General features: G+C 39.5%; 1 protein-coding gene and 1 long non-coding RNA gene across 2 annotated transcripts in view; one reads left to right on the forward strand and one right to left on the reverse strand.

The window, feature by feature from the left end:
- Positions 1 to 2,770: 2,770 nt before the first annotated feature.
- Positions 2,771 to 17,486, reverse strand: part of LOC146504087 (von Willebrand factor A domain-containing protein 5A-like) — a 31,955-nt gene continuing 17,239 nt past the window's right edge. Inside the window, exons 16-30 of the mRNA XM_085131194.1 lie at positions 16,141 to 16,161; positions 15,785 to 15,799; positions 15,507 to 15,530; positions 13,735 to 13,755; positions 13,377 to 13,391; positions 13,154 to 13,177; positions 12,491 to 12,511; positions 12,184 to 12,204; positions 11,928 to 11,951; positions 11,818 to 11,832; positions 11,156 to 11,185; positions 10,422 to 10,565; positions 7,477 to 7,622; positions 5,002 to 5,125; positions 2,771 to 4,895 (exon numbers count right to left, since the gene is read on the reverse strand). Of these exons, the coding sequence (XP_084987320.1) occupies positions 4,816 to 4,895; positions 5,002 to 5,125; positions 7,477 to 7,622; positions 10,422 to 10,565; positions 11,156 to 11,185; positions 11,818 to 11,832; positions 11,928 to 11,951; positions 12,184 to 12,204; positions 12,491 to 12,511; positions 13,154 to 13,177; positions 13,377 to 13,391; positions 13,735 to 13,755; positions 15,507 to 15,530; positions 15,785 to 15,799; positions 16,141 to 16,161 (725 nt within the window). The 3' untranslated portion in view covers positions 2,771 to 4,815. The remainder of the gene's footprint in view (positions 4,896 to 5,001; positions 5,126 to 7,476; positions 7,623 to 10,421; positions 10,566 to 11,155; positions 11,186 to 11,817; positions 11,833 to 11,927; positions 11,952 to 12,183; positions 12,205 to 12,490; positions 12,512 to 13,153; positions 13,178 to 13,376; positions 13,392 to 13,734; positions 13,756 to 15,506; positions 15,531 to 15,784; positions 15,800 to 16,140; positions 16,162 to 17,486) is intronic.
- LOC146504088 (uncharacterized) overlaps positions 5,934 to 17,486 on the forward strand; it is a 70,664-nt gene continuing 59,111 nt past the window's right edge. Inside the window, exon 1 of the long non-coding RNA XR_014868777.1 lies at positions 5,934 to 6,951. This is a non-coding gene — a long non-coding RNA (uncharacterized LOC146504088). The remainder of the gene's footprint in view (positions 6,952 to 17,486) is intronic.

Genomic DNA, 17,486 nt, shown 5'->3' on the forward strand with positions numbered 1-17,486 from the left:
CAGTGGAGAGTGGACTTTATCAAAGTAGATGTCTTTCTGAAAGCGCTGTAACTAAGTTTAAGAATATAATCCAGCCACTGTTATCATCGTCAATGCCCTGTACCAACACAGAGCAGAGCAGCTATCTGAACGCTACCCCAACAGAGGTCGATTATCTTGTTAATAATTTCACCTCCTCACTACGTACGACTCTGGATACTGTAGCTCCAGTGAAAACTAAGGTCTCTAATCAGAAGTACCTGACCCCGTGGTATAATTCTCAAACACGTACCCTAAAGCAGATGACTCGTAATCTGGAGAGGAAATGGCGTGTCACAAATTTAGAGGATCATCATTTAGCCTGGAGAAATAGTTTGTTGCTTTATAAGAAAGCCCTCCGCAAAGCCAGAACAGCTTACTACTCATCACTGATTGAAGAAAATAAGAACAACCCCAGGTTTCTCTTCAGCACTGTAGCCAGGCTGACAAAAAGTCAGAGCTCTTTTGAGCCAACCATCCCTTTAACGTTAACTAGTGATGACTTCATGAACTTCTTCACAAATAAAATTTTTATCATTAGAGAAAAAATTATCAATAATCATCCCACAGATGTAATATTATCTACAGCTACTCTTAGTTCCATTGATGTTAAGTTACTCTTTTTTTCCAATCGATCTTTCTGAGTTAACTTCAATAATTACTTCCTCCAAACCATCAACGTGTCTTTTAGACCCCATTCCTACAAAACTGCTCAAAGAAGTCCTGCCATTGATTAATTCTTCGATCTTATATATGATCAACCTATCTCTAATAATCGGCTATGTACCACAGGCCTTCAAGGTGGCTGCAGTTAAACCTTTACTCAAAAAGCCATCTCTAGACCCAGCAGTCTTAGCTAATTATAGGCCAATCTCCAACCTTCCTTTCATATCAAAAATCCTTGAAAGAGTAGTTGTCAAACAGCTAACAGATCATCTGCAGAGGAATGGTTTATTTGAAGAGTTTCAGTCAGGTTTCAGAGTTCATCACAGCACAGAAACAGCTTTATTGAAGGTTACAAATGATCTTCTTATGGCCTCTGACAGTGGACTCATCTCTGTGCTTGTCCTTCTTGACCTTAGTGCAGCATTCGATACTGTTGACCATAATATTCTATTAGAGCGATTAGAACATGCTGTAGGTATTACAGGTATTGCACTGCAGTGGTTTGTATCATATCTATCTAATAGACTCCAATTTGTGCATGTAAATGGAGAGTCCTCTTCACACACTGAGGTTAATTATGGAGTTCCACAGGGTTCGGTGCTAGGACCAATTCTGTTTACATTATACATGCTTCCCCTAGGCAGCATCATTAGAAGACATAGCATACATTTTCACTGCTATGCAGATGACACCCAGCTCTATCTGTCCATGAAGCCAGATAACACACACCAATTAGTTAAACTGCAGGAATGTCTTAAAGACATAAAGACTTGGATGGCCACTAACTTTCTGCTTCTTAACTCAGATAAAACTGAGGTCATTGTACTCGGCGCTGAAAAGCTTAGAAATATGGTATCTAACCAGATTCTTACTCTGGATGGCATTACCTTGGCCTCCAGTAACACTGTGAGGAACCTTGGAGTCATTTTTGACCAGGATATGTCCTTCAACGCACATATTAAACAAATATGTAAGACTGCGTTCTTCCATTTGCGCAACATCTCTAAAATTAGAAATATCCTGTCTCAGAGTGACGCTGAAAAACTAGTTCATGCATTTATTACTTCCAGGCTAGACTACTGCAATTCATTATTATCAGGATGTCCAAAAAACTCACTGAAAAGCCTTCAGTTAATCCAAAATGCTGCAGCAAGAGTACTGACAGGGACTAGAAAGAGAGAGCATATTTCTCCTGTTTTGGCTTCCCTTCATTGGCTTCCTGTTAAATCCAGAATTGAATTCAAAATCCTGCTCCTCACATACAAGGTCTTAAATAATCAGGCCCCATCTTATCTTAATGACCTTGTAGTACCATATCACCCTATTAGAGCACTTCGCTCTCGCTCTGCAGGCCTACTTGTTGTTCCTAGAGTATTTAAAAGTAGAATGGGAGGGAGAGCCTTCAGTTTTCAGGCCCCTCTTCTGTGGAACCAGCTTCCAGTTTGGATTCAGGAGACAGACACTATCTCTACTTTTAAGATTAGGCTTAAAACCTTCCTTTTTGCTAAAGCATATAGTTAGGGCTGGACCAGGTGACCCTGAATCCTCCCTTAGTTATGCTGCAATAGATGTAGGCTGCCGGGGGATTCCCATGATGCATTGAGTTTTTCCTTTCCAGTCACCTTTCTCACTCACTATGTGTTAACAGACCTCTCTGTATTGAATCGTATCTGTTATTAATCTCTGTCTCTCTTCCACAGCATGTCTTTATCCTGTCTTCCTTCTCTCACCCCAACCGGTCGCAGCAGATGGCCGCCCCTCCCTGAGCCTGGTTCTGCCGGAGGTTTCTTCCTGTTAAAAGGGAGTTTTTCCTTCCCACTGTCGCCAAAGTGCTTGCTCATAGGGGGTCATATGATTGTTGGGCTTTTCTCTGTATCTATGAAGCGCCTTGAGGCGACATTTGTTGTGATTTGGCGCTATATAAATAAAATTGAATTGAATTGAATTGAATGGAGCTCGGTTTCACAATCAACCTGGAAAAAAGCCACTTGGATCCCCCACAGTATACAGAGTATCTCGGACTCAGAATAGACTTCATCTCTTATCGCACTTTCAGAGTGGCAGATCGCATCTTTCACTCACTGTCTTTCCCGCTTTCAGATGGGGAAAGTCGTGCGGTTCCGACTCTGTCTCCACCTCCTCGGCCTCATGGCCTCAGTGATATTGGTGGTACATTTGGGGCTGCTTATGATGAGAGATTTTCAGCGGTGGCTCGCTTCTCTGCAGCTGTGCCCTCGCCGACATCTCAGCCGTGGTGTAAAGATAACGCAGTCGTGTATCGCGGCTCTCTGGCCTTGGAGGAGCCCGACAGGTCTCGCTGCGGGGGTACCTCTCGGGGCAGTATTATCCAGGGTGACACTGACCACAGGTGCATCCCTGTCAGGTTGGGGTGCAACTATGATGGGCAGAGCAGTGAATGGCATTTGGTCACAGAGACTGGCTCTGAATAACATAAATGTGCCTTACGGGATTTTCTGCCATATCTCCGGGACAACATGTTTTAGTGAAAACAGACAACTCCACTGTAGTTGCTTATATCAACCGCCAGGGCGGTACCCGTTCCCAACAGCTACACAGGTTAGCCAGGGAAATAATTGTGTGGAGCAGCACACGGCTCCTCTCCCTTCAAGCAACTCACTTGCCAGGAATTCTGAACAGGGGGGCAGACCTCCTGATCAGGGGGAATCCACTGTTGGGAGAATGGAGGCTTCACCCACAGGTGGTGGAGCAGATTTGGCAGAGATATGGCCGGGCTGTCATAGATCTCTTCGCCTCCGAGAAAACACACATTGCCCACTGTTTTTCTCCCTGTCACACTGGATGCGTTGGCCCATCCATGGCCAGATCTTCCCAACCCTGATCAGAGTGAGGGATCAGGGCCAATTTCTGCTGTCCAAAAGACAATGACAAAAGCCATTTTTAATGTCAACAAGATTGTTTTTTTAACTGCATAAATAAAGGATATATAAAAGTCACTGCAAAAACTGACTGCGGCTTCTACCTTGTTACGGGAATGTTGTCTGTGGCTCAAGTTGATTTGATATCATTCATGAGGGATACATTTGACATATGTTTCACATATTATAGACAACACCGGCTCTCACTCAATGGGAGTCGGCTCTTCTGATTCACTACAAAGCGTTTTGCTCATGACCAATCACTGACACGCATGCAGTTGTACTCCGGTGAAGGCAGAGGTTTTCTGCTTCAGCTATCCAATGAGATCGTTAGGGATGAAAGAATAAGCTGCATGGTAGATCTTCAGTTATCAGTATAATTCGATACTGTTTTCCTGTATTCAACCTATGGCGATATCACAAGTCTGCTGTGATATATTTTATTGTATTTTGAAGAGGAAAAGAACTATAATTATTCATTTTCTTGAAGTGAGGCTGTTAATCTTGACTCAGAAGGACAGAGTTAGGGACATTCACTTTATCCATAGTAGTCAGTTCTTAAACTTGGAGGAACTTCTTTATAAACATTCCACAGAACACACGCGAGGAGTCATAATAAATAAAAGCAATTAAGATTGGAGCCCCTTTCATTCAAAGCACCGACTTGAATTTTCAGTTTTTAATTTTCAGTTCAAGGCACACATGGAAATACAAGTAAAACAATTTGAATTAAGCACTTAGAACAATTGCAACAACATAAAAATGAAAGATTAAAAATAAATATAACATTGTAGGCATCATTCAGTGCAATTCAATCCAGTTTTGTTTGCATAGCTCCAAATCACAACAACAGTTGCCTTGTGCTGCCCTCACAACACGTAACAATGTGAAGCTAAACAGCCAGCAAACACAACAGAAGAGATCTCCACACAGGGCTTGCTTTTCTTGACTTTGAAGACCTTTTTAAACCTTTTCCTCTCCCAAGGATTCTTCTCGGTTTTGTAAGTGAAATGAACAAAATAACAAAAAAATTCTCACCAATGCACACATCTTAATGACAAACTTAAATGCGTGCATTACTTTGGCATCACATTTTATTCCATGTAAACACATATCCAAGTTCTTCCTGAACACAGTAATACTCACAAAAACGAACGTTTCCCAAGGAACAAATGTGTAGGGCACACTATGGTAGGTCTTAAAGGGTTAAGGTGAAGCCAATTTGAAAAAACTCTCAGAGTCCCAGAGCTTCTTTCTTCACGCTGGAACCCAACAGGACATTTCCAGCGTCCACACACTCTGACACACATGGTGCTAAGAACACAAAACACAAGGATTAAAAGAATGAATTTGCAAGAATAGCTCACTTTAACTTTGTGTCATGGATATGCAGCATTTTCTGTTATTATCGTGTTACTACCATTCTGAGCACGGAGCCATGAGGCAGCCTTCATAGCCAGAAGCTCCCACTCATCCTTTGCATCCATCTTAAAAGCATGAAGCCAGATCAGAGCCAGAACGGTGGCCCACACTTCATTGCTGCCCTAATTCCCCAACCAGAGACAAATAAAACGGAGCGCGCACACACACACACACACACACACACACACAGAGAGAGAGAGAGAGAGAGAGAGAGAGAGAGAGAGAAAGGGTGTCAAACAAATTTTACATCGTAGGCCACATTCAGCCCACTTTGCCAGGGAAGAAATTTTTCTACATAATGAAGAAAAACCTGCTGTGACAAAAAAGGAAACCAGTCAGTACGACTCTTTGGACTTAAATTGTAAGAAATAAATGTGTAAAATTGTATCTCATTGTCCAGGCTGTCCAGTTTTTGTTAGTCACAAAACCCCTCAAAGTTTCTATTGTTGAAAGTGGAAAAACTAACATCTCGGTCATTTAATTGTTTATTGGTTAATCGCTTTGTGTAGTATGAATTGCCACAAGGGAGGTTTTTAATCAGCGGGAAAAGATGTAAAACCTATAAAAATACTGTTAAAAGTCCAAAATTGATGCTTGTTCTTGTTAGTGGTGAGCAGCAGATCAAACAGGTTCAGAAATATAAATGGCTTCGAGTTTCATATTCAGGTCTGTGAGACTAATTTAGACACACAGACACTGAGCCATGGCTCTGCAGTATATTCACACATTTCTGCATTTCTACCATTCAAAGACACTTTGAATATAGTTTATTTTATGTAACATTCAGTACTGAACAGTAATTTCAGTCTTTTTCAAGGAAGCAATTTTTCATTCAGTGTTTTCATAAAAGCTTTATTTTTATGCAGTTACTACTACTACTAGGGAGAACACAAATTAGGTTTTTTTTGTCCTTGATGGAAAATGGCGGAAAACAAAGACAGGTATCACTTTAGACAGCTCCCAATTTTTTAAATTCTGTACTGTACTTTGCAGTCTCCAATGTCATTGAAATGCAGCCAGTTGCTGCTCATTTTACGTTTTCGCTCGTTTCGTCACTTTTTCCTGATATGCTTGCATTTAAATCCGTCTTCCTGTCTCTCTGTCTCCCTGTCTCTCTGTCTCCCTGTCTCTACAGCTAAAATGGCAACAGGCAGCCAGTCACATGTGAATGTTGATACACCAAAACAAGTTAGTGTTCTGCACACAACTACATTTAGATTAAAAAAAAAAAAATGCTACACAAGGGTTTAGATCTTACTTTTGGCAATTGTGATAACATAAATAATGTATTTTTTGCCAGTTTTTACTAGGGGTAGTTTTTGATTATTGATTTATAGATTAAAATCAATTCTAGCTTGGATAACATGATATCGATTCATTAAAATCCTGAATCAATTTTTAAACATAAATTTATTTTGCCCGAAACACCAGACTCTGAGGTTAAACCTCACAAAATTTTGACAACCACCAAACAGCTAAAACATTAAATGACAGCAGGTACACAGATTCCGCACAAATACGTAAACACAAAGCGCGGACCCGCCGACGCATCAGAGCGAGTGAGATGTCACATCGTCAGGGGCTGAAAGCTGACAGCTCACTGATTCTGATGTGTCGGCGGGTCCGCTCTTTGTGTTTACGTCTTTTTTGCGCTAGATTCTGTTTTATCTCTCTCCAAACAATATTGACTGAACCAGCAGCAGAAGAAGATCCAAACTACGCTTCACATTTTGCTCCACATATGCATCGTCATGAATTCCCTCTTACTTTTGCTGTTTTCCCAGCGCTGTTGGACACTGTTTTTTTTTTTACTTCTGACAAGAAAGCCTCATTTCTCCTGTGCAATACTGAACAAATGTAAACTTTTTAAAATTATGCAAAATTGCAAAACCCTTAGATGTGTCTCTAATTGAACCTCTGTAACTTTGCTTCACTTCAGCAGCATCAGGTAATGTTCATATGGTGATTAATGGTTTTCTTTCATTTTGACCTACTGCAGAATATATTTTAAGGTCATCTGCTATAAAAACCCAGGCCAGGAAAATCTTCTTCAAGTTTTTCTGTGTTTTATCCTCAGTTACTTTGACACATCTAGGCATCTGCTGTAATGCTAGTGTCAGCTTTCTTTTTATAGATTATATGGATAATATGGATATGCACTGATAAGTGATCAGAATTATGATATTTCTGACTGTCGGAGGCAAAATTCCCCCCGATTCAAATCAAATCGAAGCGAATTAAATCGAATTGTGGATCAAATCAAATATCGTTACCTTGTGAATCGGAATTGAATTGATTACAGAAATCAGTGACAATATCCAGCCCTAGTTTTTAGTACAGCTGAATTAATTTTCATCTGTTATGTTATGTTACAGTTTAATTTCTTAAATTTCTTTCTTTAATGTGTACTATAAAATTTGATTAACACCCATATATTCACTTTTTGTAATGACTAAAATTGACAACAACCCACCTTTTCAGGCTTTGACTTTTCCATCTCCTTGCTGGTCTTTCCCAGTGCAGTAGCCAGAGCTGGATCAAGCCGCCAGTAGCCAGATGCCTCCTGAAGGGAGACTAACTGTAGCAAAGGATCTCTGGGTGGCTGCAATTGCACAGCAGCTGAAAAAGATAAAGTACAAAGATGAAATAATAACTGGACATAAAGTGTCCAGTCTAGTGCTATATATCTATTATTACACATACACATATAATTTTCTATCTATCTATATATTTATACATACATACATACACACACACACACATACATATATATATATATATATACATATATATATATATATATATATATATATATATATATATATATATATGGAAGAGCATATGGGAGAAGGATGCAACCCATAACAGCAATGCTCAGTGGCTAGTGGATCTGAGGGCAGACCATAGCGACCTCCCTGAACAGGGTCCAGTAACCATCACAGTGGCAGATATCCAAGAAAGGGTCTCCAGTATGAAGAGTTGGACAGCACCAGGGCCCGACATGGTTCACGCCTACTGGCTAAAGAAGTTAACTGGACTCCATGAGCGTCTGGCAGCACAAATGAACCAGCTGCTAGTTAACGAGGGACACCCGGAATGGCTAACCGAAGGTCGGACGGTCCTGATCCCCAAGGACCCCAAGAAGGGACCAGTCCCCTCCAACTACCGACCAATAACCTGCCTCAGTACTACATGGAAGCTCCTGTCAGGCATCATATCGGCTAAGATGAACAGGCACATGGGTCAATACATGAGCGGGACACAGAAAGGAATTGGCAAGAATACCAGAGGCGCAAAACACCAGCTACTGGTAGACAGAACAGTCAGCCGAGACTGCAAGACCAGACTGACCAACCTGTGCACTGCCTGGATTGATTACAAGAAGGCCTATGACTCAATGCCCCACAGCTGGATACTGGAATGCCTAGAATTGTACAAGATCAATGGGACCCTAAGAGCCTTCATCAGGAACTCAATGGGGATGTGGCGTACAACACTAGAGGCCAACTCCAAGCCCATAGCACAAGTCACCATCAAGTGCGGGATCTACCAAGGAGATGCTCTGTCCCCACTGCTGTTCTGCATAGGCCTGAACCCCCTCAGTGAGATCATTAACAAGACTGGCTACGGATACCGACTACGGAACGGAGCAGTTGTCAGCCACCTCCTGTACATGGATGACATCAAGCTGTATGCCAAGAGTGAACGAGACATCGATTCACTGATCCACACTACCAGGCTATACAGCAATGACATTGGAATGTCGTTCGGACTGGAGAAGTGTAGTTGGATGGTAACAAAGAGAGGGAAGGTAGTCAGAACTGAGGGGATTGAACTACCAGAAGGCAACATTGCAGACATAGAGGACAGTTACAAGTACCTGGGGATCCTGCAGGCGAATGGGAACCATGAAGAGGCCGCTAGGAAAGCTGCAACCACCAAGTACCTGCAGAGGGTCAGGCAAGTCCTGAGGAGTCAGTTGAACGGTAAGAACAAGATCCGGGCCATCAACCCGTGATCAGGTACCCTGCTGGGGTAATAGGCTGGCCAAAGGAGGAGATAGAAGCCACTGACATAAAGACAAGAAAGCTCCTTACCATGCATGGAGGGTTTCACCCCAAGTCCAGCACCCTGAGGCTGTACGCTAAGCGGAAGGAAGGGGGCCGGGGACTGGTGAGTGTCAGCACCACAGTCCAGGATGAGACAACGAACATCCAAGAATACATCACGAAGATGGCCCCAACTGACAGCGTGCTCAGTGAATACCTCAGGCAGCAGAAACCCAAGAAAAAGGAGGGAGACGAGGAACAATCATGGAAGGACAGGCCTCTGCACGGTATGTACCACCGGCAGATAGAGGAGGTGGCTGATATCCAGAAATCCTACCAGTGGCTGGACAAAGCTGGACTGAAAGATAGCACAGAGGCACTAATCATGGCAGCACAAGAACAAGCTCTGAGTACAAGATCTATAGAGGCTGGGGTCTATCACACCAGGCAAGACCCCAGGTGCAGGCTGTGTAAAGATGCCCCAGAGACAATCAGGCAAGGCGTACTTGGAACGCCATAACCAAGTGGCCGGCATAGTGTACAGGATCATCTGTGCCGAGTATAACCTGGAAGTCCCGAGGTCAAAATGGGAAATGCCCCCAAGGGTGGTGGAGAATGACCGAGCTAAGATCCTGTGGGACTTCCAGATACAGACGGACAAAATGGTGGTGGCTAACCAACCGGACATAGTGGTAGTAGACAAACAGAAGAAGACGGCCGTAGTGATCGATGTAGCAGTTCCGAATGACAGCAATATCAGGAAGAAGGAACACGAGAAGCTGGAGAAATACCAAGGGCTCAGAGAAGAGCTCGAGAGGATGTGGAGGGTGAAGGTAACGGTGGTCCCCGTGGTAATCGGAGCACTAGGTGCGGTGACTCCCAAGCTAGGCGAGTGGCTCCAGCAGATCCCGGGAATAACATCGGAGATCTCTGTCCAGAAGAGCGCAGTCCTGGGAACAGCTAAGATACTGCGCAGGACCCTCAAGCTCCCAGGCCTCAGGTAGAGGACCCGAGCTTGAAGGATAAACCACCCGCAGGGGCGTGCTGGGTGTTTTTTTTAAAATATATATATATATATATATATATATATATATATATATATATATATATATAGTAGAATTCATAGTAGTCCATATACTCGGCTGAAGGACTATAATATGATAGAGTAACATAAATGTGTATGAGAAAATACAAAGAAATATTCTACAGTAAATTTATAGTAAAGCACATTTTCCTCTTTTTTTGCAGTGCAGTGTTATGGTAAGATGACTATAATGTGGTGACAACAATGAAGAATGTATTGGGTGCCCTGATATTCTGTAAATGATGGAAACTGGACGCTTCTGTGTCTACATTTAACCAACATTACCTTCAGACACAAAGTTTAGACGAGCATCATCATAGTTGGTAGGCGTCTTACGAGATTTCCAAAAGACAGGTAGCTTCTTCTTCATGTGAGTAAATAGCCCTTTTTTGCTGTCAGACTTGTTTGTTGGTTCATAGCTATCAGGTTCTGCGAGATTAGAGAGACGACAACTCAATGAAGCTCAAGTCATTATCATAAAAACACACACACACTACAGTCCAACTGGGTGATCTGGTAATTCATTACTTTCATATGACTAACACTGAGTTAAGTTTATTCCTTCCCGATAAATAGAAATCCACATCCACCCAGTGCAGTAACGGTCATCTAAAACAAAGTAAATAGGAGCTGCTCCAATTCTACTGCCTGTGGGCGTCCTGACTAAGCAAATGTGCAACAAGTGCAATGGTATCGCTCTTAAATGTAGGACAATGAAAACTCTTAGACTCCTATGTCAGGAACTGGTTCATATGTTTTTTTAACAGTCATCACAATGCAGCAATATGTTGTCTCTTGCTGATTTAAAAACATGGAGCAAATGGTGACCTGAGAATTGAGAAGCAGAACAACTATCACTGGATTGGAATGGTAACACAATAAACGCAAGATGTTAAAGGCTTCCAAGGCAAAATTAAAGATCAACTGTGGCAAATGAATGTGGTGTTTAGTTGCGTCCTTACAGCCATTTAACGTATTTTTAATCACACTGTTTCTGCAACATTTAGCTTTTTACTCACCTCTAGCAGAGCGCATGACCTGCGATTGAGCTAAGCAACACACAATTAAAAGTCTGATGTTAAAATCATTAAATAAACAGTATCATCCATTTAAAAAAAAAAAAAAATCATAAAGACATGGTTAATTTTCTTAAAATTGACATAACATGAAACAACTTTTTCTCTATGAAGTGTATTTCACATCAAGCTTAGAATGGGTAAAATACTAACTTTGTCAGAGAAATGTGTTAGTTTATTTAGTGATTGCAGACAATTGCTATATTTATAAAAATCACAGAAACAGATTTTTAACCTCACAGATGAATTTAAGTAATTTAAAAAAAACAAAAAAGAAAAAACACAATAAAAGTAAATATTGCCCAAAAAATAAGCTGCACTGATGGAGGTTTTAACTCTCAGAGCGCCTCTTATTTCATATTTTTTGTCTTTACTCTGTTGTGTGTGTGTGTGTGTGTGTGTGTGTGTGTGTGTCTGTAGAAATTAGTAAACATATTTTTTTAAAATGACCTCCCTTTTAGATGGTAGACTTGCTGTTCAGGAATAATTTATACAATTTAGATTTATATGAATATGAAGAAAATAAACTCAACCTTCACCTTCATCATCATCAGCCTATGTTAATAATTACAAAACAGAGAATACTAAAAAACGTTTTTCCTTACCATAACCCATGAGTGCTGTGAAAGCAAAAACATTTAAAAATGTTAAAAAAAAAAAATCTTACTTACTCTTTTTTATGTTACAATGCAGGAAAAAAAACTTTAAAACTTACCTTCATTTCTGGATGGAAGACACTCTAGTCAAGGATAAAAATAGGTGATGTTCATTAATTAAGAAAACAAACACAGTGATTGGCTTCTGATGTTGCTATAATTATTTACTCATTAAGCAGTTTTAAAATTCTACAAAGTTATTAGTTATTCAGTAATCTTTGAAATATCACACACGTTGTAACAACTCAATCTTCATCACTTGTTGCTTTAGACAATGTTAATAATTACAACACAGAGACACAGCTTTTAACCTACCACGTAGGCGTGCATTACCAACTGTGAGACAGAAGATAAGAATAAGATTAATTATCAGTAACACAATGTATTAACTAGACTTCAAGGATAAAAATAGGTGATATTCAGTAATTAAGAAAAAAACCCTCTGTGATTGCCTTCTGATGTTGCTATAATTATTTACTCATTAAGCAGTTTTTAAAGTCTACAAAGTTATTAGTTATTCAATAATTAAAATATTACAGAAGTTTTAACAACTCAATCTTCATCACTTGTTGCTTTAGAGGATGTTAATAATTACAACACAGAGACACAACTTGTAACCTACCACAGAGGCTTCCATAGTATTCTGTGAGACAGAAGATAAGAATAAGATTAACTATCATTAACAAAATGTATTAACTAGACTTCTTATCATGATTCAAAACAAGTGGTTCAAAAGGTACTTAGAATAATGTCACAACATGACATTTTGTACATACAAAACACTTTATCATATGAAGAAATGAGCACACACAAACACACTGAGCTCAGACTAAATGATGGCTCTGAGAATCAAATACAATGAACACGTTTGTTCCATTGATGTGCGCCTTTTTAAAAATATATAAACCTGACCGCTCTAGAGAGATAAAATGGAAATGTTTGAGCGTGATGTCAATACGCAAGACTTAATAAAAGAAAAACTCAACGATTGGCTTGTAATGTTGTGACAACTCACTGCAAACTATTTCAAGTGTACAAGTTATTCAATAATACTCAAAATAACACAAAGGTTATAGCAATTCAGCCTTCTTCACTTTGTGTCAACAAATGACTACCAATGTAGTTAATGACTACCAAAGCAAACCTGAAAATATAAAAACTCTACAAACTTTTTTAAAATGTGCAAAGATGGAAAAATGCTTTTTATTTTATATGTTTTCTTAATTGCTCTTTTTTGATGTATAAATTAGAAAATTTAAAAAAACAACAACACTTTTATACTTACCTGTCCTTTCAGATGGAAGACACTCTGGTCAAGAATAAAAATAGGTGATATTCAATAATTAAGAAAACAACCTCAGTGAGTCTACAAAGTCTACCAAGTTGTTAGTTATTCAATAATCGTTGAAATATCTCACACATTGTAACAACTCAACCTTCAACACGTGTTGCTTTAGACAATGTTAATAATTACAAAACACAAAATATTAAAAAAAAGATTTCCTTACTATATTCCGCGGATGCTGAGAAAGCATAAAAAATAAATAAAGAATGAAAAGTGAAAACATGTTAGCAAACAGAATTTACAATGTTTTTGGTTGTTGAGGTTTATACTGTGACTCATCACAAACAATTTAAACATTTTGCAGAATACTATTCATATTCACTTGCTGCTTTGGACAACCGACTATGTTAATAACTACGAAAAAGCCTGGGCAAACATAACAGCTCCTGTACAAACTGCAATTCACATTAAAGCTGAAATGTAGTTAAACAGCAGCTGTGTCACAGAAATGTGTTGGTTTATTCACTGTTTGTTACCATTTACTACATTTATACAACACAGAGACACAACTTTTAACCTACCAGGTCGGCGTGCACGGCCATCTGTGAGACAGAAAATAAGAATAAGAGTAATTATCAGTAACAAAATGTATCAGCTAGACTTCTCATCATGATTCCCACCAAGGAGTTTAATACACACACACATGTGTGTATATATATATATATATATATATATATATATATATATATATATATATATATATATATATACACACATATCTATCTATCTATCTATCTATCTATCTATATATATATATATATATACTCAGATAGTGATGTGAATAACAGGGTTAAAAGTAACGAAGTTACTAACGACGTTACTTTTTTCAGTAACAAGCAATCTAATTAATTACTCTTTCTATTGTTACCACACTGTTACTGTTACAAACAAGAAAATGCGGTGCAGTCACGTTACTATTTTTCAACTTCAGCTGTCTTCAACTGCACATTATATCGGTTGCACGGAAGTAGCTGTCAAGGTAAGTAATCTGGGTGCTACAGCTTTAAGCAGCTGTGCGCACACCCGCGGACGGCAATCATTTTCTGGCAGACGATCACTTTTTGCCACAACACCTGTTGCAGGGGGGGCAAAACAGTTGCATGAGTGCTGCTTTTTGGCTGAGGAAGAATAGTCATGGTAAACCAATCACATGACCACTTCAAGATGACAAATTAAGGTGCCATATACCAGTTTTAAATTGTGTTGATAGGCCACGTAAAACCAGAGGCATGATAAACAATAGATACACTGTGTTTTTTTCCTCACGTCACGTTTACTGTCTAAGGACAGCGCTAGCAAGCACCCTCTGCTTATGACCAAAAATGAAAAAAAGGAAAAGAAAAGAAAAAACACTGCTTTCGTATTGGTGGAAACATGTACAATATCGACCGATCAATAAATAATATGGCAACATGACATTAGGTGGTTTAGGAAGAGGGGTAAGTTTTAGGGGTGGCTGCGAGAGAGAGAGAGAGAGAAAGAGAACGGGAAAAAAAAGAGAGAGATTTGTGACATTTAGCGTGTTTGGAGTGTGTAGTTAGTGTGTTGTCTTGTGTAGTTAGTGTGTACTGAAGTGGATAGTTGTGTGTCGTGTGTCAGAACAATGAAGCAACTGCTGAATATTACAGGTGCGGCCAAAAAGCCACCAAAGACAGATTACAGTGTAAACAGTGTCTCTAGGTATAAAACAGGAGGAGTGATACAATAGTCAAAAACGGCCAATTACACCCTGGACCCCCGAGGGTTAAAACATTTTTTTTAAGTAACGCAATAGTTCCGTTTCCTAGTAATTAATTACTTACTTACTAACTCAGTTACTTTTTTGAAGAAGTAACTAGTAACTATAATTAATTACTTTTTCAAAGTAACTTGCCCAACACTGCTCAGATAACAGATTTTTAACCTCACAGATTAATTTTACTAAACAAAGAAATGAATGCCACACATGTGCTACAGTCCCTCAATTAAAAAACTAAATTTTATACTCAAAGTTCTGTCAAGTATATCTAAATGAGTTATAGGAGAGCAAATGGCAAGAGCTTGTACTTTGGACTTGTTTTTACTGTACTAAAAATGTTTTAAAGTACATTTAAAAAGAACACACAAAATATAATGAAGAAAAGAATACAATACTATTCACAAAAATACTGCCCAGCTCAGTCTTTACTTAAGACTGAGCTGCCATCACAGAGGTGTGTGCTGTCTGAATGCTTCTTGTTTTGTATGTTTTCTCTTCTTATTCTTTATTAATGTTACAATGTAAAAAATGAAAAAAGAAATGTTTTAAACTGACCTGGTCTTAGAGGTTGATAATGCTCTGGTCAGGGATAAAATAGATATACAAGGTCAACAGAAAAAAAAGAAAACAGATTTAGTGATTGGCTTCTGATGTTGGTATAATTAGTTACCCATTAAAAGCATTGTTTAAAGTCTACAAAGTTATTCAGTAATCTTTGAAATATCACAGAAGTTGTAACAACTCAATCTTCATCACTTGTTGCTCTAGACAACAGCCTATGTTAATAATTACAAAACACAAAATATATTTTTTTAAAAAGCATTGTTTCTTACGATATGTCTCGAATGCTGAGAAAGACAAAAAAAGAAGAAGTAAGAAAATAGGTGAAAACATGTTAGCAAACATAATTTGCAAATTTTTTGGTTGTTGAGCTTCATACATGAGCAGTTAAAAACAATTTAAACATTGTGCAGAATAATATTCATATTCACTTGGTGCTTTGGACAACGGACTATATGTTAATAACTACGAAAACAAAAACCCATAACAGCTCCTGTACAAACCACATTTCACATTAAAGCTGAAATGTAGTTAAACAGCAGCTGTGTCACAGAAATGTGCTGGTTTATTTACTGTTTGTTGTCATTTACTACATTTATACAACACAGAGACACAGCTTCTAACCTACCAGGTGGGCGTGCACGGCCATCTGTGAGACAGGAGACAAGAATAAGATTAAATATAAGTGGCAAAATGTATCAACTGGACTTCTTATCATGATTCAAATCAAGGGGTTCAAAAGGTACTTGGAATAATATCACAACATTAAATTTTGTACACACAAAACACTGTAAATTCAAATGTTCAAAGTACTTGAATTAAGTCATGTAAACACTTGTTTTTTTAAACAGTTCTACTAACTCAAATAGCTTAAGAGCTCCAAACTTTAAAGGGGTTCAAACAGGGTATGCCCAACACATTCTACAACAAACTTTCAACCATCTTATTCAACCAAAGATTTTATTAAAATAGAAGGCTCCCAAAACAGGTCAGTCAGCAAATATCTTTATAGAAATTTTTAAAATTCACAATGGAAAGAGATATAACATGAACCTTAAGGCGAGATTTTTGTATTCTAGCATTCATCCATTTTGTTTAAATTTTTTGCTTTTCTATTTCTCTTCTCCCTGCTTTCAGCTCAATCCTAAACATCCTTTCTCCACTAAGCCCACTGGCTCTACTCTGCACACATTCTAACCATCTCACCCTTGCCTCTTTATTTTATTGTCACTTGGGTTCAGTGGCCTCTGAACTGATTTTATAACTAAATAATACATAGCTTTCAAACATAACTCTTGCACACCAATAGTTGCTGGCTGACACTGGCAACAATATTATCATGAGTTGCAGAATAGAACCAAGATACACACCCTAGCCCGCTGCCTCTCACCAGGGGCAACTCCAGACTGAGACAGAGTCTGGCTCCTCTCCAAGAGACTGGTTCCAGAGCCCAAGCTGTGCGTTGAGATTAGCCTGACTATATCTAGCTGGTACCGCTTAACCTCACGGACTAACTCAGGCTCCTTTCCCACCAGAGAGGTGACATTCCATGTTCCAATTGCCAGTCTTGGTAGCCGTGGATCGGTCCACCAGGGCCACCGCTCCTGGCCGCCGCCCGGTACACAATGCACCCGACTGATACGGAGCCTCCTGTGGGTGCTGGGCCTGCAGGACAATGGGCCCATGTCCCTTTTTCGGGCTGTGCCTGGCCAGGCCCCATGGACTTGGGCCCGGCTACCAGACGCTCGCCCTCCGGCGACTACAGGGCAGGGTCCCAGTAACCCTATCCCAGGCAGGGTGAACTGTTCCCTCTATGGTCTTCTCATAAGTGTCTGTTGAGGACAATCTCCATATTTTGCTGTAGTTTCCGACGCACAAAAAGTGAAATGTCCCTTGTTGTCTGGTTTTAGACTTTTCATGCTGTGCTAGACGAGCTTTCTCAGTTAATTCAAACACCTTTTCAAGAGTATTCTT

Source organism: Neolamprologus multifasciatus, chromosome 14, assembly GCF_963576455.1.
Source record: "Neolamprologus multifasciatus chromosome 14, fNeoMul1.2, whole genome shotgun sequence".
NCBI lineage: Eukaryota > Metazoa > Chordata > Actinopteri > Cichliformes > Cichlidae > Neolamprologus > Neolamprologus multifasciatus.